This window comes from Chiloscyllium plagiosum, chromosome 34 (assembly GCF_004010195.1).
Source record: "Chiloscyllium plagiosum isolate BGI_BamShark_2017 chromosome 34, ASM401019v2, whole genome shotgun sequence".
NCBI lineage: Eukaryota > Metazoa > Chordata > Chondrichthyes > Orectolobiformes > Hemiscylliidae > Chiloscyllium > Chiloscyllium plagiosum.
Genome location: NC_057743.1, coordinates 32,504,631 through 32,526,165, shown reverse-complemented (window position 1 = coordinate 32,526,165; position 21,535 = coordinate 32,504,631). Strand labels below are relative to the sequence as shown.

General features: G+C 43.3%; 1 protein-coding gene across 1 annotated transcript in view; it reads left to right on the top strand.

The window, feature by feature from the left end:
- The first annotated feature begins 1,519 nt into the window (after nt 1–1,519).
- Nucleotides 1,520–21,535, top strand: part of LOC122540115 (protein polyglycylase TTLL10-like) — a 38,080-nt gene continuing 18,064 nt past the window's right edge. The window contains exons 1-4 of the mRNA XM_043675424.1: nt 1,520–1,550; nt 4,469–4,589; nt 13,335–13,423; nt 20,397–20,568. Of these exons, the coding sequence (XP_043531359.1) occupies nt 1,520–1,550; nt 4,469–4,589; nt 13,335–13,423; nt 20,397–20,568 (413 nt within the window). The remainder of the gene's footprint in view (nt 1,551–4,468; nt 4,590–13,334; nt 13,424–20,396; nt 20,569–21,535) is intronic.

The following is a 21,535-nucleotide window of genomic DNA, read 5'->3' as shown; positions in this document are numbered from 1 at the left end:
TACCTGTCCAATTTTTTGGTCATTTGAACCATTATAATTCTGTTGTATCTCAATAGGTTAATCCAATTTTCTTCTGCACAAAAATTGCACAATTTATCGCTAATAATGACAACAAAGTTTAAAATTAAATCTAAATCATACTTTGTGTTAAATGTCAAATGGTTGATCTTAGTGGGCTCAGCGTAAATGTGGTTGATAAAGAGATTCACCTAACTCTCCTCTAACCTAATTTACTACATCCAGTGCTCTTCTCCACATTGGGGAGACCAAACATAAACTAAGGGAATGTTTCACCGAGCAAATAAGGCGGGCCCACAGGGGTTGACCTGACCTCCCAGTCACTGCCATTTTAACTCCCCTTCCCACTCCATCTCCGACATGACCATCCTTGGCCTCCTCCATTGAGAATCAAAAAGCAAATTGAAGGAACAGCACCTCATCTTCTGCTTGGGAAGCCTACGGCCCAGAGGACTCAACATTGAGTTCTCCAATTTCCAGTAACCTCCCATCCCCAATCTCCGACTCCCTTCGCAGCCCTTCCCCCTCCCTTCCATTCCTCTGACTGACTCTTCCTTCCAGCTACCAACCGGATTCATTCTTCCCATCGACCAACCAGCTCGTAACCTCTACCTGTGCTCACCTATCCCTACCTCAGCACCCCGCCCCTCTCCCAACCAGAACCCTCCCCCATTCCTCCTCCCTTTATCTGCAGCTCCCTTTACACCCACCCCCAGCCCTGAAGAAGGGTTACACCTGATGCTGCCTGGCTTGCTGTGTTCTTCCAGCCTCCTGCTTGTCTACCTTGGAATCCAGCATCTACAGTATTTATGACTCTAACCAAAAGATTTACTGGCACTTAAGTTGTGGTAAAGCACATGTGGGAGAATTGGGATTCAGAAATAATTGGGGGAACCTCAGGAAATCTATCCATCTGAAACTAGCAAAGGGGGTCTTTGGGCAAGTGGAGAGATTAGAGAACTTTGGGCAGTTCTTCTTCAAACAGAGATTGTAAAATGAAGATTTTCAGTAATTGAGAGTGCAGGTAAAAGGGAAATTGTTTCCTCTGTCAAGTGGGTCAACTAAGGGAGAAGTATCTGAAATGTTTGGCAAAATAAAGAATGAGGGCGAGGGGAGAAGTTAATTCACACTAAGTGCTTTTATGATCTGGTGCAAACTAACTGAAAGGTTAGTGTTATCATCTTTCATTTGAACTTTGAAATGTCAGTTGGCATTTCTTCAAAATGAACTAATTTTCACAGTCATTGTGTGGAAGCTGGAGTGTGGAATTCAAATGAATAGCTTTTTAAAAACACTTTCAGTATCGTCAGGCTATCTGATTCTATGCAAGAAAGATGCTGTGGTTTGATCTGTTTCAGCAGCTTTCCTCGAACAGAAACCCATTGGAGCCCACACTGTTTCTCTTTAATGCAGAATTGTCAACTACTGTGAAAAGAGGGGATGGAAACGAATCTTTGACAACAACAGAGGAGACTACATCTTTAAATGGTCGGAATTCAAAATGATTTCCAACTATCAGAATTTCCGTCCAGGTAAGAAGATAGCCTAGACCCTACCTTTCCCTCATTTTAAAGGCAAGTCCCAGGTGTTGTGTTCCAGATGTAATTCAATTGGTCAAACTATAGTGCAAAATGCACCTTATTCTTACACTATAGTTAAAATACAACAAAAGAAAAATTGAAACAATTTAACTCTGTTAGAAAACCTAACTGAATAATAGATTATTTAATTACTAAAGAGCAACTGTTCCAATATCGTAATATCCTTTAAACACATTTTGTAAAAGCAAATTTAATAAAATAGTTTGTCTCACATACAATTCTACAGTCCAAGAGGAAAACATCAACAGAAAACTCTGAGAGAGAGAGATGCAGGGAGAGATATACTGCAGCTTCCAAACCAAGCTTCATGATCCCAGCAACTGCTACTGAAAAAGTAAAGCTAAAAATGCTGGTTCAGGGCAGCTTGACCCACCCATTCAGGCTGCTTCTATTGTTCTGACTTTAGAGGAAAGTCCCAAGACCACACAAGCTGTTTACCTCATTGGCTTTAAAGTAGACTGGTCACCTCTATTTCAACCTTTTCTCATAAGAGAAGGACAAAAGACTCTTCTTAAAGGCATAGTGTTGTCACAGGGAGAAGGCTGAAACATGGGAGCTGTTGCAATTTGATTGCAGCATTAGTAGAATCTGATAGAAATGAATGATATACAGTGGTAATATTTTGATAGATTTGCCAAAGTTATCAAAGGCTGCACAGGTAAAAGGATAGTAACATTTGAGGTAAAGTGTTCCTAACAATTTGCCTTTTTGAGTTTTGAGAAGATTTATAGCTCATGTTGAAGTTATGGATGTGGGTTTGGTTGCTGAGCTGGAAGATTCATTTCCAGACGTTTCGTCACCCTACTAGATAACACCTTCAATGGGCCTCCAGGCGAAGCACTGTTGGTGATTCATGCTTTCTATTTATATGTTTGGGTTTCTGATGTCATTCCATGTGGTGATGTCATTTCCTGTTCTTTTTCTAGATGGAGTCTAACTCAATATGTTTGTTGATAGAGTCCTGATTGGAATGCCATGTTTCTAGGAATTCTCGTGTATGTCTCTGTTTGGCTTGTCCAAGGGTGGATGTGTTGTCCCAGTCGAAGTGGTGTCCTTCCTTATCTGTATGGAAGGGTACTAGTGAGAGAGGGTCATGTCGTTTTGTGGCTAGTTGATATTCATGTATCCTGGTAACTAGTTTTCTGCCTGTTTGTCCAATGTAGTGTTTGTTGCAGTTCTTGCACTGTATTTTGTAAATGACATTAGTTTTGCTTGTTATCTGTATAGTCTTTCAAGTTCATTAGCTGCTGTTTTAGTGTGTTGGTGGGTTTGTGGGCTACCATGATGCCAAGGGGTCTGAGTAGTCTGGCAGTCATTTCCAAGATGTCTTTGATGTTGGGGAGAGTGGATAGGGTTTCTGGATGTGTTTTGTCTGCTTGTTTGGGTTTGTTGCTGAGAAATCGGCGGACTATGTTCATTGGGCACCCATTCTTTTTTGAATACAAGGTATAGGTGATTTTCCTCTACTCTGTGTAGTTCCTCTGTGCTGCAGCGTGTGTTGGCTCATTGAAATAATGTTCTGATGCAGTTTCTTTTTGGATGTTGGGATGATTGTTTCTGTAGTTCAATATTTGGTCCGTATGTGTTGTTTGCCTGTTTGTCTTGTGAGGGTGACTTGTGAGGGTATTAAAACTGAAACTGATTAAGTTTGCACATATGCAGATCCCAGCTTGGGGGACACTAATTAATAATGAGTAGGAATCTTGACTGGCTCATATTTAACCTTGACTCAGCACTAAACCCTTGTATTAAACCCAGAATAGTATCCATTTGGCTCACAATGAAACACATGTTAGACGACTTATAATGCCGATTGACTTTATTCCACCACACGTTATATGAAAGTGTACATCATGAATAATCAAAGTGTTCAAATCCATGTTCTCTGGACAACTTGTTGCTGTACCATTGTTAATGTGAGTGATTTATTTCATATTAAAGTGTTCAACAATAATATACACCAAAATAACAATAATATTACAGACCAACAAAGTAGTTTGAAGTTTGGAAGCTGAGAAACGGTCCAGAATTTGCTGAAGCAAGGTGCGTCCTGTTATTTAAACATGATTCTGCTCCTTCAGCCCAAAAATGCTTCACCCAAAAGTGTTACTGAAAGTGTGTGAGGTGGAAACAGTTTAGCAAGAGTGATAAGGCATCTGGAACCTTGGTAAGTAATAGGACCAATAGCCTATCTTCCTTCTCCAAAGAGATATAAGAATTAAGAAACAAACAGAAGAAGAACTGAGGAGGAAGAATGGTAAACTAAAGTTTGTGTGTGCAATGTCAAATCAGGTACAGGAAGAAACAGAGGGATTGAAGGATCAGGGTGGGACAGATGACAACATATTGAATGGCCTGGACAGAGTTGCAAAGGATGTTGGGTAGATGTTTCCATTGGTAGGAGAGACTAGGACTCGAGTGTATGGCCTTAGAGTAAAGGGAAGATCTTTTAGCACGGAGATAAGGAGGAACTTCTTCAGCCAGAGAATTGGGAATCTATGGAATTCATTGCCACAGAAGGCTGTGGAGGTCGGGTGATTGATTATATTTAAGACTGAGATAGATTCCTGATTGTCAAGGGGATCAAGGGTTACGGGGAGGAAGTGGGAGATTGGGGTTGAGAAACTTATCAGCCATGATTGAATATCAGAGCAGATTAAATGGACTGAATAGCCTAATTTCTGCTCCTATCTCTTATGGTTTTATGTTCCTAACATGCTGTTGTAGCAAAAAGGCATGAGCAACATGAAGCTGGCTGTTTCATGCTGTTACATGATGTAGCAACATGGGTGTTCTTGATTGGTTTCCATGTAACATATTTGTCTTTTTGGTCTCTATCATTCTGACAGGACGGCAAATATTAAACCAGATCCCAAACACCAGGATCCTGACTACAAAGGCTGGCCTTTGCAGTTCTCTCAAGGAATATGAACGAATAGCAATTAAGTATTCAAAAGACGTGTATTCACAGTAAGTCTTCTGGTCTAAATGTCTATGCGCTGGTCAATACTTCCAAGACTTGCGTCAATTGGAAATACTTCAGAATGCCAATTGGAATTACTTCAGGAATTTAGATAAGTAATTGGATATTGGGTTTTATCCATTGTATCTCAGTGAATCTAAGAGAGAAATGAACGTCAGTGATAATTAGCAGCTCAACACTTTGGACGGTATTTTATCCAGGTGAAGGAGTGCCTGCCTGAGTCAGCATGGAGGGTTAGAGGCTACCAATATACCAAACGGAGGCCTAGGATCAGATAGGAACCCAGGTCAGAAATGAAAGAGAGCAGAACGGGGTTCCGTGATAGTAAGAGAATCAAGGATAACCCAGGGAAAGCAGGACAATGGGATGGAGAAACATATTGGACTGGAAGAACACAGTAAGCCAAGCTAGTCCTGAAGAAGGGTTATAGCCAAAACGTTGACGACTTCACCTCCTGACACTGCCTGGCTTGCTGTGTTCTTCCAGCCTTCTGGTTGTTTACTTTGGATTCCAGCATTTGCACTTTTTTTGCCTCCCTCTTGAGAAACATATCAGCCATATTCGAATGGTGGAGCAGACTTGATGGGCAGAATGGCCTAATTCTGCTCCTATATCTTGCAGTCTTATGGGAGAAAGGCTGAGGACGTCAGCAGCAAGAGTGTGGATTAACTTTCAGTGATGCCTGCCATTCCTTCCATGTGCCAGGTCCTAGATCAGGCAGCCAGTGCCAGACACTGAGACATTCCACACCCCCTGACAGAATTTGCTTTCTGGGGTCCGTACATGGTGTCAGTCCCACCAACCACTAGTACCATCATGGCAGTGGGATGAAGCCCTTAAGTGACATATGAGCTAATATTTTAGCTTGAACTACAAATCTCCAGTGAATCTTGCTCTATACATGTGAGGGCCACAGGATAGGATTTTGCCATAGCCTCTAATCCTGACATTGTATCAGAGTCTGTGCTTCATGTCTGTTCTCTCTCTTGATTACCATGAAATTACCATGAAACTCCTAAGTGCAAGCAGTCCAAATGGAAAATACATGCAATCCAGAGGCAGGAGAAGGTTTTCATTAGTGAAACCTGTTGCCAGCTGGTATCAGTTGGCTACAAAACAGCATCTTGATCAAAAGCTGAGAAACTCAGGACCACAGCCAAAGCATTCCTGTCCAACCCCAATGTGGGAACAAGAGACTTGAAAGCATGACGGTGTTTTGTGAAGTTAAATTTTACTTGTAAATATTTAGCATCATGCCACTTAGTTGTGCACGGTGGCTCAGTGGTTAGTGCTGCTGCCTCACAGCACCAGGGACCCAAATTCGATTCCAGCCTCAGGCAACTGTCTGTGTGGAGTTTGCACATTCTCCCCTGTGTGGGTTTCCTCCAGATGTTCCAGTTTCCTCCCACAGTCCAAACATGTACAGGTTAGGTGGATTGGCCATGCCAAATTGCCTGCAGCATCCAGGGAGGTGCACTATAGGTTGGGAAATGCAGGGATAGGGTGGATCTGGGCGGAATGTTCTTTGGAGGGTTAATGTGGACTTAATGGGCCAAACAGCCTGCTTTCACACTAGGGATTCTATGTATACATCATTATTTGTTGAAATTAGCTTTGTCAGAGAGCTACAGGTACAGGCACACCTTATGGCTGATTTGCATTGATAGTTGCAAAGAAATTAGGGAGTTTTTGTTTATTGCAGAAACAACAATGTTTTGGTCATTTTTCTTTATTCTTTCTTGAATGTTCAAATTAGAATTCAGTATTGATGTAGTGTCCATTTCAGCGGAGGTAAAAAACAAGCAAGGTAATGAAACCATTGGTAAAAGTAATGTATAGATCCCCAAACGAAGCCACGCTGAAAGAAATGCTATAAATCAACAAATAATAAGAATATATGAAAGGAATAGAGCAATAATTTAATATTCATGTTGATTGTTTGAATCAAATTGGAAAGGTTAGCTATGACAACAAATTCATAGAGTGCATTAAGAATAGTTGTCATGGAGCTAACCAGGGAGCAGGCTATCTAGGATCTGCTAATGGGTAATGAAACAGATTTAATAAATTATGTCCAAGTAAAAGATTCCTTAGGAAATAGTGATCGAAACATGACAGAATTTAATATACAGATTGCGAGTGAGAACCTTCGCTCAAGTACATTAATTTCATTTTCTAAGTTAAATATAAAATGGAGTGAGGTTAGAGTTAGCTAAAATGAACTGGGTAGATAGATTAGCAGGAAAGACAGTAAGTGAACAGTAGCAGACATTTAAAAAGATCATTCATGACTCCCAGCAAAAATATATCCTAGTAATAAGGAAAGATTCTGAGAGGGATAAGCCAACTATGACTAACCAAGGAACTGAAGGAGTGTATAGAGTTGAAAGGAAAGGCATAGAAAGAGTCAAAAAAGTCAGCTGAAGACTGGATAAATTTGGATTTCAGTGAAAGAGGATTAAAAGAAAGGCTGGTCATGGGATTAATCAACTCCAGTCTCCCCACTACTCTTGACACACTCAATTTGCCTATCGGACCAACAGATCCACATCAGATGCCATATATCACTTGCCCTTCACTCCTCCCAAGAATATCTTGACACCAAGAACAGCTACGTAAGATTCCTACTCATTGACCACAGTTCAACCTTCAACACTATTATCCCCTCAAGACTGATTACTAAACTTAGTGATCTCGGACTAAGCCCCACTCTCGGCAACTGGATCCTCAATTTCCTGACCCACAGGCCACAATAGGTGAAGACTGGGGACAATATATCATCGTCACTAACGCTGAACACTGGAGCCCCCCCGGGGTGTATACTCAGCCCCATACTGTGCTCACTGTATACCCATGACTGCGTCGCCAAATACCAGACTAACGCCATTCATAAGTTCGCTGATGACACCACCATAGTCGGTCGAATCTCAGATGGCAACAAAACAGACTACAGACGGGAGGTGGAAGACCTGGAAAAATAGTGCACTGAGAACAACCTAGTACTCAATGCTGGCAAAACTAAGGAACTCATTATTGACTTTCAACGGGATGTTACTCATGCCCCCTAACACATTAACAGCGCAGAGGTGGAACGAGTGGAGAGTATCAAGCTCCTGGGAGTGGTTATCCACAACAAGCTTTCTTGGACTCTTCATGTGGACGTACTGGTTACAAAGGCCCAACAACGTCTTTCTTCCTCAGGTAGCTGAGGAAATTTGACATGATGGTGAATACTCTTGCAAATTTTTATAGGTACGCCATCAAGAGCATTCTGTCTGGATGTATCACCACCTGGTATGGCAACTGTACCATTCAAGATTGGAGACAGTTACAGAGAGTGGTGAACCCGGCCCAGACAATCACAAAGGCCAACTTCCCATCTGGAGAATCCATCTACCAGGCCCGCTGTCATGGAAAGGCCGCCAGCATTCTCAAAGATCCATCCCACCCTGACAATGTTTTTCTACAACCTCAACCATCAGGGAGAAGGTAAAGAAACCTGAGCACACACACCAGCCGGTTTCGTAACAGTTTCTACCCTACTGTTGTTAGAATACAGAATGGATTCCCAAACTCTTAACATTCGCCTGTACCTGTGTTTTTGTTTTTGCTGCTGTTTACCTATTATTTACTTATCTATGCTACTTAACTCTGTGATCTGCCTGTATTGTTCATAAGACAAAGCTTTTCACTGTCCCTCGGTATACATGACAATAAGTTCAGTCCAGTCCAATATTAAAGACAGAGAAAAAAAGTTACAAAGGCAAACTAGTGAGAAATCTAAAACCAACAATAAGAGTTTCTTTAAATACATAAAAAGGAAGGGACAAGTCAAAGTGGTCATAGAATCCACACAGTGTGGAAGCAGGCCATTTGACCCATCGGGTTCACACTGACCCTCCATAGAGCAGCCCACCCAGACCCACTCCATCCTTGGAAATAGTGGATGTTATGGTTATAATTTTTAATAATTGTTTGATTCTGGAGAAATATCAGATGGTTGGAAAACCATTAATGGGACACCCCTATTAACAAAGGGATGGAGGCAAAAAGCAAGTAGCTAAATTACTAATTTGGCTAATTGGTCTAATTGGAAAAGTATTGGAATCAATTATTGAGGAAGTAATAGCAGAACATTTGGAAAATCATAATTTATTCAAGCAGAGTCAGCATGGCTTCATAAAAGGGAAATTGTGTCTAACTAATTTATTAGAGCTTTTCAAAGAAATCTCAACCAGAGTGAAGAGGGGGGATCCAGTAGATGTGTTATATTTGAACTTCCAGAAGGCATCAACAAGTTCTCTCTCAAAAGTTTAAGTTATAAGGTAAGAGGCCACAGTGTTGAAGGTAGTATATTGGCATGGATGGAGAATTGGCTCACAGCAGTAATCAGCGAGTGGGGATATGGGTTTCTTTCTCAGGTTGGCAATCTGTTACCAATGGGGCTCCACAGGGATCAGTGCGGGGACCACAACTGTTTACAGTATATATTAATAACTTGCAGCAAGGAAGTAAATGTAGTATAGCCACATTTACATTGACATAGAAATAGTTAAATAGGCAAGTTGTGAGAGGAATGGAAATAGTTTATCGAGAGAACTACCAGATTAAGTCAGTGGGGAAAAATGTTGGCAAATCGAAATTAATATGGGAAAATGTGAAGTTGTTCATTTTGGAAAGGAGAACAAAAAATGGATTATTTAAATGGAGAAAAACTGCAGAAATCTGTTGGGAATTGGGTGATTGTGCATGGAGTAGAGAAAGCTAGCACACAGGTGCAACACATAATTGGGAATGCTAATGGAAATTTGGCCCTTATTTCAAGGGGCTTGGAGTATAAGGGTAGGGAAGTCTTGCTGCAACTGTACAAGGTGCTGGGGAGACACATCTGGACTGCTGTGAGCAGTTTTAGTCCCCTTATTAAAGGAAAGATATCATTTCATTGGAGGCAGTTTAAGGGAAGGCTCACTAAGATAATTCCTGGTATGGAGGGATTGTCTTATGAGTAGAGTAAACAGATTGGGACTGTACGCAGAAGAATGAGAGGTGATCTAAAAAAAATAGAATTCTTAAGGGGCTTGAGAGGGTAAATGCTGAGAGGATGTTTCCCCTGAAGGGCAAGTTTAAGAACCAGACGGCATTTTCTCAGTATAAAGAGGCACTAATTTAAGACTGAAATGAGGAGGAATTTCTTCTCTCAGACAGTTGTGAATCTTTAGAACTTCTTGCCATAGACAACTGTAGGAGCTGAGTCCTTGTGTACACTTAAGGCTGAGGAAGATTCTTGATCAGTCAGGAAATGAATGACGAAGCAGACTTTAATGGCCAAGTGCCCTAATCCTATTCCTATTTTTTATGGTATTATTGGACTTTCATTCCAATGCACTTGCAAGCTCAGCTGGCTCTCTCCTCCTGCTATTGAAAAAGAGATTATCCCAAACCACTTCCAGTGGGGACAATTGAATTGCTCAAATCATTGTCATGATTGCCATCTAACAAGCTGACATTGACACATACTTGTCAAGTACTGACACCAGCCTATAGATTTACTTAGATTTTCTTCCTCTGGTTCTGTGTGGGATGATAGGAGGCAAGAATCCATCACTACACCCAATCCATTTCAATCTCTTTTGCCCCAGCCTAGGTGACATCCCATCCTTGAAGGTCCTTCATAGACGTATTTTAATAGATTTTCTTTGGTTCACTGTGTCTTCCTAATTGGTGGTGTTCATTCCAAAGCTGCTCTGGTGGGGCCTACATTGAGAGTGCAAAATATGTGTTTCATAAAGTCATTGATGATTACAACACAGAAGATGGTCATTCAGCCAACAAAGATCAGACTGCATCGTTTCCATTTTCCACTACTTGGCTCATCACCCTGAAAGATATTGCAATGCAAGCGTTTATCTAAGTATTGCATACATGTTACATGCGCTTTCTCACTCAACTACCCTTTCAGATAATGAGTTCCAGACCCCCACTTATCTCAGGATAAAAAAAACCTTCTCAACTCTCCTCTTAGCCTTCTATTTCATACTTTAAGTCTATGCTTAAAGTATTGACCCTTGTACTATTGGAAAAAACTGCTTTCCTAGGATGGCACAGTGGCTCAGTGGTTAGCGCTGCTGCCTCACAGTGCCAGGGACCTGGGTTTGATTTCAGCCTTGGGCAACTGTCTGTGTGGAGTTTGCACATTCTCCCCATTTCTGCATGGGTTTCCTCCCACACTCCAAAGATGTGCAGGTTAGGTGAGTTGACCATGCTAAATTGCCTGTAATGTCCAGGGATGTGTAAGTTAGGTGCATTAGTCAGGGGTAAATGTAGAGTAATGGGGAATGAATTTGGGTAAAATACTCTTTGGAGGGTCGGTGTGGTCTTGTTTCCACACTGTAGGGATTCTATGATTCCTATGCATCATATCTGTTCCCCTCACAATTAAATTAGATTCCCTACAGTGTAGAAACAGGCCCTTTGGTCCAACTAGTCCGCACCGACCCTCCGAAGAGTAACCCACCCAGACCCATTTCCCTCTGACTAATGTGCCTAACACTATGGGACCCCACCACCAAGGATATATTTCCCTCCCCTCCCCTATCAGCATTCCGTAAAGACCACTCCCTCCGTGACTCCCTCGTCAGATCCACACCCCCCACCAACCCAACCTCCACCCGCGGCACCTTCCCCTGCAACCGCAGGAGGTGCAAGACTTGCGCCACCTTCCCCTGCAACCGCAGGAGGTGCAAGACTTGCGCCACCTTCCCCTGCAACCGCAGGAGGTGCAAGACTTGCGCCACCTTCCCCTGCAACCGCAGGAGGTGCAAGACTTGCGCCACCTTCCCCTGCAACCGCAGGAGGTGCAAGACTTGCGCCACCTTCCCCTGCAACCGCAGGAGGTGCAAGACTTGCGCCACCTTCCCCTGCAACCGCAGGAGGTGCAAGACTTGCGCCACCTTGCCCCCACCCCCGTCTGACCTATCACCCTCACCTTGACCTCTTTCCACCTATCACATTTCCGACGCCCCTCCCCCAAGTCCCTCCTCCCTACCTTTTATCTTAGCCTGCTGGACAAACCTTCCCCATTCCTGAAGAAGGGCTTATGCCCGAAACGTCGATTCTCCTGTTCCCTGGATGCTGCCTGACCTGCTGCGCTTTTCCAGCAATACATTTCCAGCAATTTAGCATGGCCAATTCACCTGGCCTGCACATCTTTTGGACTGTGGGAGGAAACCAGAGCACCCAGAGTAAACCCACGCAGACACGGAGAGAATGTGCAAACTCCACACAGACAGTTGCCCGAGGCTGGACTTGAACCTGGAACCGTGAGGCAGCAGTGCTGACCACTGAGCCACCATGCCGCCCCTTGAATACACCTTTATCAAGCCCCTCACAAGCTTCACTGCTCCAAGGTAAACACCCCCACCTACCGAACCTTTCCTTATAGCTCAGACCCTTTAGCTTGGGACGTATCCTGGTAGACCTCCTCTGTGCTCCCTCTGTCTTGCCAGTCTCAATTGTCTCACAGTCACATGCTCTGCAGGCATCCATAATTGGTCTTGTGTCAGAGTCCTTCATTGGCGGTGTTTTACTCCGTGTGATGCTAAGGAACCTATGGGGCTAATGCCAGTGATAGATGGCACCATTGCTTTTTTTTCTTGCATGTTTCATTGGCACAGATTGTGGTTGGTACTGCAGTGGACAAGTGGAGTCTCAGCCTGATGGCCAAGTTGATGGTATTGAAGTCATGGAAAGGCTGATGCTGATTTACTAATTCTTGAGTGGTAATTGATCTCTGTATCTCCTTAAAGGAGATTTCTACCATTTGGCCCCTTTTATTTTAACCTTGATTGACTGCTCCCGCTTACCCTCCCACACCCACACAAAGGACACCAACCTTCTTCCATCTTCATTCCTCCATGCCCTTCGAAACTCGCTCTTCCTTGTCTGCTTGCCCCTGACCACACTTCACACCCACACAATCTCATTACTGACTAACCCTTGCCAACCTTCAGCCTTCATGTGTGTTACTATTCTCTTGCTCTCCTCCCTTGCACCATTGGGTCAAACAAGGAACTCCGCTGTTGCACAAAGACGATGGGTGCACCTCATTTCTAAATGTTTGTGAACTGGGTGCCATGAGATTCCCATGTTCCACTGACTTCACACTCATTCGCTAGTTCCTGCTGATGCGTATTGATGGAATGCAGACATATTACAAACCCATCACAGGACAATGTGTGAAGCAATATGTCACAAATGGACTGCTGACTTTATCTCTGCATCTCAATTTTGGGAAATGGTAATCTCACGTTCCATGTAAGTCAGCAAACCGTGTAGGGTACTCAAAAACACACACGCACACACAATGCAACATATAGTTCTTGCCCCTTCCCCATCTCATCTCACACCATCATTTGCTAAGAACTAGAATAATATCATGTCAACAATAAGTCACCAACATGAACAAGTCGTATTTGTATGGCCAACAAAAGTCCAATTAACTGATCCCTATATTTTGTGCCAAATTTGATGGCCTCTATGGATGTGTAGTCCAAAGCCAGTTGCAGTAAGAAGTGTTATATGTGATATCAAACCTAGTTTACAACTACTACTTTGTGAGCACGGAATAGCTCTAATTTTTCATTACACCATCCAACTGTCATTTAGGTTCTAATGAGTTTTTACTAGTTTCTTGTCTGCATTCTGTGACTTCCTCTCTTTCTTGTTTTATGCAGCAAGTCCATAAGACTGGATGACTTTTTCCCTCAGTCATTCCGCATTGATCAGCAAAGTGATCGCCAAGCCTTTTTTGATGCTTTCAGAGGTAATGTCTTTCTTTCTCTTCAATTTTGCTTTCCCTTGCTGACAAGGATGCCTTTTTCAAACAAGAAGCCCAAATCTGTACACAATATTCCATCTGTAATCCCACTAATTCCCTTTTCACTCATCAGATTCTTTCATTCTTGTTCTCCACGGCTTTGTAACTATGCATACAATTCCCAATTGCTTGCTATTCCTGCTTGTTTTAATCTTCTGGGACTCTTGCACAACCAGGTTCCTCAGAATGTAAGTATCTTTCAGACCCAAAAGAAAATGTGGGCGGCATGGTGGCACAGTGGTTAGCACTGCTGCCTCGCAGCGCCAGAGACCCAGGTTCAATTCCCGACTCAGGCGACTGACTGTGTGGAGTTTGCACGTTCTCCCCGTGTCTGCGTGGGTTTCCTCCGGGTGCTCCGGTTTCCTCCCACAGTCCAAAGATGTGCAGGGTCAGGTGAATTGGCCATACTAAATTGCCCGTAGTGTTAGGTAAGGGGTAAATGTAGGGGTATGGGTGGGTTTCGCTTCAGCGGGTCGGTGTGGACTTGTTGGGCCGAAGGGCCTGTTTCCACACTGTAATCTAATCTAAAATCTAATCTAAAATTGACTTGTAAAAATTTTCCTACTAATGTGGATGTCTTTGCTCCATGACTTTTAACACACAGTGCCAACCCATTGCCTTAATTATTGATGTCAATTGTGAACAAGCCAATCATATGGATTAACCAGGAAACCCTGTTGTTGTGTCACCATAGTCTTACCAGACCATAGGGCTGCTCGTTCATTAGAGAGAAGCGACTGGGGATGATTTAACCTGAGGGCCACCAGACCTCAGGCAAGGGAAGAAGTTGAGAAGGAGAATTCTTCATGGTAACCTCAAACCGGTGATGGGAACTGAACCTACACTGTTGGCTTTACACTGCTCTGTAAACCAACAATCCAGCTAACTGAGCTAAACCAACTCCTAACTGGGAAACCCATTGCCTCCTGAAGAGCAGGCATGCAGTGTTAAGGTCTGACCATGACATGAAATCCAGATAAGACCTCCATAATTCCATTAGAGATGCCAAGAGGCAATACTGGACTAAGTTAGAGATCCAAACTAGCCACACAGACACTCACTGTCTGTGGCAAGGCCTACACGATATAAAATGAAGCAGAACAAATTATAGGACAGAAATACATCCCTCCCTGAGACACTCAATCCAGTTTATGGTCAGTTTGAACAGAAGATCAGTGATACAATGTCACCTGCCCCGACAGCCTCAGATGCATCTGTTTCCTCAGTCACTGCCACAGACGTCAGATCAGCCTTCTTCAGAGTGAACCCATGGGAACCACTGGCCCAGATGGAGACCCCAGCCGTGTACTCAGACCCTGTGTGGACCAGCTGGTGGGAGTATTTCCTCACACCTTTAACCTGTCCTTGCTACAGTCTGAAGTCCTGACTTGCTTCAAAAAGTCGGATTAACCAGGAAACCCTATTGTTGTGTCAATGTTGTGTCAAGTTTCCATCCAGTGACTCCATTTACACTTCTCAATGCAAAAGAAAACGCATGCAGTGTACCTCAATGACTATCACTCCACGAAGCTGACTTCTATAATTATGAAGAGCTTTGAGAGGTTAGTCATGGCTCATATCAACTCTAGCCTCCCAACCTTGATTCCTTGCAATTAGCCTACTAGTACATCAGGTCCCCAGCAGATATCACCTCCCTAGCCCTACACGCATCCCTGGAACATTGGATTAGTAAGGATACCTACGTCAGGCTTCTACTTACTGACTACAGCTCTGCCTTCAGCACTAATATCACAACCACACTCATATCCAAAGTCTCGGCTTCCTCTCCACCCTCTGCAACTGGATCCTCGACTTCATGGCACACAGACCACAGTTAATGAAGATAGGTAACAGCACCTCCTCCACAACAACTCTCAACACTGGTGCCTGCAAGGATAGATACTCAGCCCCTTACTGTACTCCCTGCACACTCATAACTATGTGGCTAAATTTCATCTACAAGTTCACTGATGACACCACCATTGTAGGCCGGATATCGAACAGTGAGAAGATTACAGGAAAGAGATAGAGTGCTTGGTGGTGTGGTGTAACGATAATAATCTCTCCCTCAACGTCAGCAAAACTAAAGAACTGATCATTGACTTCAGGAAGCAAGGAGGAGGGCACGCCCCTGTCTACATCAATGGAGCTGAGGTGGAGATGGTCAAGAACTTCACATTCCCAGGAGTGACAATTGCCAACAATCTGTCCTGGACCACCCATGTTGATGTGATGGTCAGGAAGGAGGATAAGGAATTTTGTTATGTCCATAAGGACTCTCACCAACTTTTACAGATGCACCACAGAAAACATTCTATCTGGGTGCATTATGGCTTGGTACAGCAACTGCTCTGCCCAGGACTGTAAGAAAACACAGAGTTGTGAACACAGCTCAGTCCATTACACGAGCCAAGTTTCCATCCAATGACTCCATTTACACTTCTCACTGACTCAGAGAGGTGGCTAACATCATCAAAGATCCTTCCCAGCCAATCATAAACTCTTTGAACACTTCTGTCAGGCAGAAGATACAAAAGCTTAAACACATGTACCAACATGTTCAAGAAAAGTTTCTTCCCTACTATTATTAGACTTCTGAATAGACCTCTCAAATTTCAAATCTAATCTTGTTCTTGCTTCTTGTGCACCTTCTTTGCAACTATAACTTTGGATTTCTCGCCCTGTTCAATCACCCTATGAGCTTGGTATGGAATGATCTGCCTGTACTGCTCACAAAACAAAAGTTTACCGAGGGACTGTTATGAAGTTGTGGGTGTAGTGCACCTTTAAGAGAGTTGAAAAGCTAGAAAGGACCTAGAGAAGCACAGAGAGTCTGGAACAAGGAACAATGTAACATTTGGTTGAAACTGCTAGAGTAACTAGGTTTCCATGAGACAAATACAAATTAAAAGTCAGCCAATCAGTTTAAATTACACATCAAAAGCATAGACTGGAAAAACACAGCGGTCAGGCAGCATCCGAGGAGCAGGAGAGTCAACATTTCGGGCACAAGCCCTTCATCAGGAATCTTGATTTCCATTCCTGATGAAGGGCATATGCTCAAAATGTCAATTCTCCTGCTCCCTGGATGCTGCCAGACCTTCTGTGCTTTTCCAGCACCATACTCTCGACTCTGACCTTCAGCATCTGCAGTCCTCACTTTCTCCTAGTTTAAATTATGTGCCAAGATACCAAACTCCAATCAAGTTTGAATTTAGTATTTTGATAGTATTAAAACCGATGAAATGATCCGATGTTTTGGGGTATAAATATCAAACGTTTTGAACAGTTAGCCAGAGCAACAACAACAAGAGAGTCTGCTTGCAGAAGCATCTGCTCTCTTAAAGGTTCCTTTATTTATCAAAGACCTGGGAAGCAGAATCCCTAAGAAGAAGAAAAGAAGACAGAGGAAAATCTACAGAAGGCACTCAGCAAAGCTGACTGGTTTTGAAACGTGATTGTATTTTTTTGGGATTCGTGATCAGGATTTTTTTATCGGACCAGTATTGTAGAGGGGAAGGTAAAAGATAGGTTTAGAGAAAGGAGTCATAAATAGTTGTTAGTTAATTATTTGCCGTTAGACTTAAAAAAAATGTTGTTAATTTTTACTTTAAATGGTGAATTTTGCCTCTCGAATTTTAACAGATTACAGCACGGGGTGAATCTTTTCTGTGTTGTTGGGTTAAATTAACAGAAGGGTTTACCCAGTGTCGTAACAGTACACATGACAATAATTAATCAAATCAAACCTTACTAATTGCCAAAATAATAAATCATTCACTTACCATTACCCTTTGTCCTTTGCCACACTCTTCACAACAACGATGATTCTGAATAACACTATATCCTGAATAATAAGCACTATTGGGTGCTTCTCTCTGTTGAAATGGTGCAATGCTTTTTGACTGCTTGGATGCATCCATAATCACCAGCATTTGCTGATTATCTCTGGAGACGTTTTGTCTGTATATTGCCATTGACACTGACATCACAAATAATTCGAATATGGAGTATGCTATAAACCAAAATCATTCCTACCTACAAACAATTTCATATCCAAATGGCTAGTTCTCCCCGTATTCCATGTGATCTAACCTTACCTTCTAGTCTACCACGCAGAACTTTGTCAAATACCTTACTGAAGTCCATATGGACAATGTCCACTACTCTGCCCTCATTAATTCTCTTTGCTACTTCTCCCATACAAAAAAAAGCCATGTTAACTATCCCTAATCAATCCTTGCCTTTCAAAATGCATGTAAATCCTGTCCCTTAGAATCTCCTCCAATACCTTACTCACCACTGAAGTCAGGCTCACCAGTCTTTAGGTCCTTAGATTTTCCTTATCACCTTTCTTAAATAATAGCGCCAAATAAGCCAACCTCAAATTTTCCAGCAACTCACCTGTGGCTATTGATGATACAAATATCTCAGCAAGGACCACAGCAATCACTTCCCTAGCTTCCCACAGAGTTCTTGGTACACCTGATCAGGTCCCAGGGATCTATCCATCTTTATGTGTTTAATACATTAAGCACCTTCTCCTCTGTAATATGGTCACTTTTCAAGATCTCACTATTAATTTCCCCAAGTTCCCTAAGCTTCCATATCCTTCTCCACAGTAAATAATGATGCAAAATATTAATTTAGTATCTTCCCCATCTCCTGCGGTTCCACACATAGAGAACCTTGCTGATCTTTAAGGGTGACTTTGCTTATGCTATACTGTCACAGATGCAACAATCAATTTGTGCAGAGTAACATCTCACACGCAGCAATGTGACAATGACTAGATTATCTGTTTTGTGATATTGTTTGAGGGTACTGGTCATGACACTACGCAGAACTTCCCTGTGCGTCTTCAAAGCAGCATCATGGGTCTATTATGTCCACCGGAGAGAGCAAATGGGGCCTTGTTTTAGCATCTCCTCTAAAAGAATGAACAGTGATTTTTCCCAAGATTAGAGAGGTGCTGGAAATGCACAGCAGGTTAGGCAGCATCCGAGGAACAGGAAAATCAACGTTTCGGGCAGGAACCCTTCATCAGGAATTGATTTCTGATGAAGGGCTCGTGCCCAAAACATTGGATTTCCTGTTCCTTGGATGCTGTCTAATCTGCTGTGCATTTCCAGCACCCCTCTAATCTTAACTCTAATCTCCAGCACCTGCAGTCCTCACTTTTGCCCTGTGACTTTTTTCATCCCAGTGCCTACATTAACAACCCTCCCTGGGAAAATCAGGAGCACAAAGGCCAGTTTTAGATCCTCTCCAGAGTTGTCAACAAACTCAGTGTAAATTGTGCACTGGATTTGGTCTTTGTGTCTTGAGATGGCATAGAGCAATGTGCTTATTCGTTGGCCAAAAAGCAGATCTTGCAACAAAAATCTTTAAATTTGTACTTGGATATTGCTTGCCTTTTATACCAGTCGGAGAGTGGCACTGAGAATCAAGCTTCATGGGACGTGATACATAGTCCAAAGGTGTCCCTTTGTTAAGGATCCTTTATCTATTGTCTTGGCTTTGGCTGCCCTGAGGAATAAATTGTTTAATTGAGAGCAAGCAGATCGACTTCTCCCCCATTTCCTCCAGCTCCCATCTCTAATCATCTCTTGCAATGCACTGTCCCCTGTGTCTTAACCAAGCCTAAATATGTTCAAATGAAGCTAAAATGCCTGCTAAACCCCTTAACCTGACCCAGGTGATTAGCTATTTGACTGCTCACAGCGAATATAATTAAAGGAAAACAGTGCTTCCAGCCCCTGGCGACTGTCTCTACGGATTTTCTGTGGGTTTCCTTTGGATGCTCCGGTTTCCTCCCACAGTCCAAGGATATGCAAGTTAGGTGCATAGGACATGCTAAATTGCCCATAGTGTCCAGGCGTGTGTAGGTTGGGTGCATTAGTCAGGGGAAATGTAGAATAATAGGGGTAGGGGAATGGGTCTGGGTGGGATACTCTTTGGAGGGTTCATGTGGACTTGTTCGGCCAAATAGCCTGTTTCCATGCTGTAAGGAATCTATGATAGCAAGCTAAATCATGATCAAATGAATCTTTGAATGACTTGTTGACAATGGGGATGGAAATGCATGAGTTCTATGGAATTTAATAGGGAAAGTGTAAAGTTATTCACTTTGGAAGGAATAACAGGAATGCAGGTCACTGGGCTAATGGTAAGATTCTTGGTAGTGTAGATGAACAGAGAGATCTCGTTGTCCATATGCATAGATTCCTGAAAGTTGCCATCCAGGTTGATAGGGCTCTTCAGAAGGCATACGTTGTGTTAATGTTTATTGGTAGAGGGGTCAAGTTTCGGATCGAGGTAATGCTGCAGCTTTACAAAGCTCTGGTGAGGCCACACTTGGAGTATTGCTTGCAGTTCTGGTCACTGCATTGTAGGAAGGATGTGGAAGCTTTGGAAAGGTTTCAGAGGAGATTTACTAGGATGTTGTCTGATATGGAGGGAAGGTCTTACGAGGAAAGGCTGAGGGATTGAGGCTGTTTTCCTTAAAGAGAAGAAGGTTGAGAGGTGACTTAATTGAGACATACAAGATAATCAGATGGTTAGATGGGGTGGACAGTGAGAGCCTTTTTCCTCAGATGGTGATAGCTAGCACAAGGTGGGGGAGGCGTAGCTTTAAATTGAGGGGTGATAGATATAGGAGGTATCAGAGGTACTTTCTTTACTCAGAGGGTAGTAGGGGTGTGGAAAGCACTGCCTGCAACAGTAGTAGACTCACCAACTTTAAGGGTATTTAATTGGTCATTGGATAGGATATGGACCAAAATGGAATAGTGTAGGTTAGATAGGCTTCAAATTGGTTTTGCAGGTCGGCGCAACATTGAGGGCTGAAGGGCCTGTACTGCGCTGTAATGTCCTATGTTCTATATTTCTGTCTTCTCTTTTTCACCCTTTGACACAGATGGGCAGATTTGGATTTGTAAACCTTCCAATTTACAAGAGGGTCGAGGGATCTTCCTCCTGAAGTCTCGGGAAGACCTTGCTGTATTCCGTGCAAAAGTGGAAAGTGTGGAAGATAACCCAATGATCAAAACATCTCACTATAATTCCACCATACACAGAGTAGTGCAAAGGTGACTGAGAACAATCAGAGTAAAGAAAAGGAATCGTAATGTCTTCACTTATAATGTATTACAACATATTAATTTGCTCTGTACGTCAACCTTTTGTTACAAAATTTCTAGCTGAAAAATGTGTTGCTGGAAAAGCGCAGCAGGTCAGGCAACATCCAAGGAGCAGGAGAATCGACGTTTCGGGCATAAGCCCTTCTTCAGGAATGAGGAGGGTGTGCCAAGCAGGCTAAGATAAAAGGTAGGGAGGAGGGACTTGTGGGAGGGGCATTGGGAATGCGATAGGTGGAAGGAGGTTAAGGTGAGGGTGATAGGCCAGAGAGGGGGTGGGGGCGGAGAGGTCAGGAAGAAGATTGCAGGTCAAGAAGGCGATTCTGAGTCCGAGGGTTGGGACTGAGATAAGGTGGGGGGAGGGGAAATGAGGAAGCTGGAGAAATCTGAGTTCATCCCTTGTGGTTGGCGGGTTCCTCCAGGCGTCATGTTGCCATGGTCTGGCGATGGAGGAGGCCAAGGACCTGCATGTCCTTGGTGGAGTGGGAGGGTGAGCTAAAGTGTTCAGCCACGGGGCGGTTGGGTTGGTTGGTGCGGGGTCCCAGAGGTGTTCTCTGAAACGTTCTGCAAGTAGGTGGCTTGTCTCCCCAATGTAGAGAAGGCCAGTGGATGCAGTAAATGATGTATGTGGAGGTGCAGGTGAATTTGTAATGGATATGGAAGGATCCCTTGGGGCCTTGGAGGGAAGTGAGGGGGGAGGCGTGGGCACAAGTTTTGCATTTCTTGCGGTTGCAGGGGAAGGTGCCAGGAGTGGAGTTTGGGATGATGGGGGTGTGGACCTGACGAGGGCGTCGCGGAGGGAGTGGTCTTTCCGGAATGTTGATAGGGGAAGGGAGGGAAATATATCCTTGGTGTTGGGGTCTGTTTGGAGGTGGCAGAAATGACTAAGGATGATACAATGTATCTGGAGGTTGGTGGG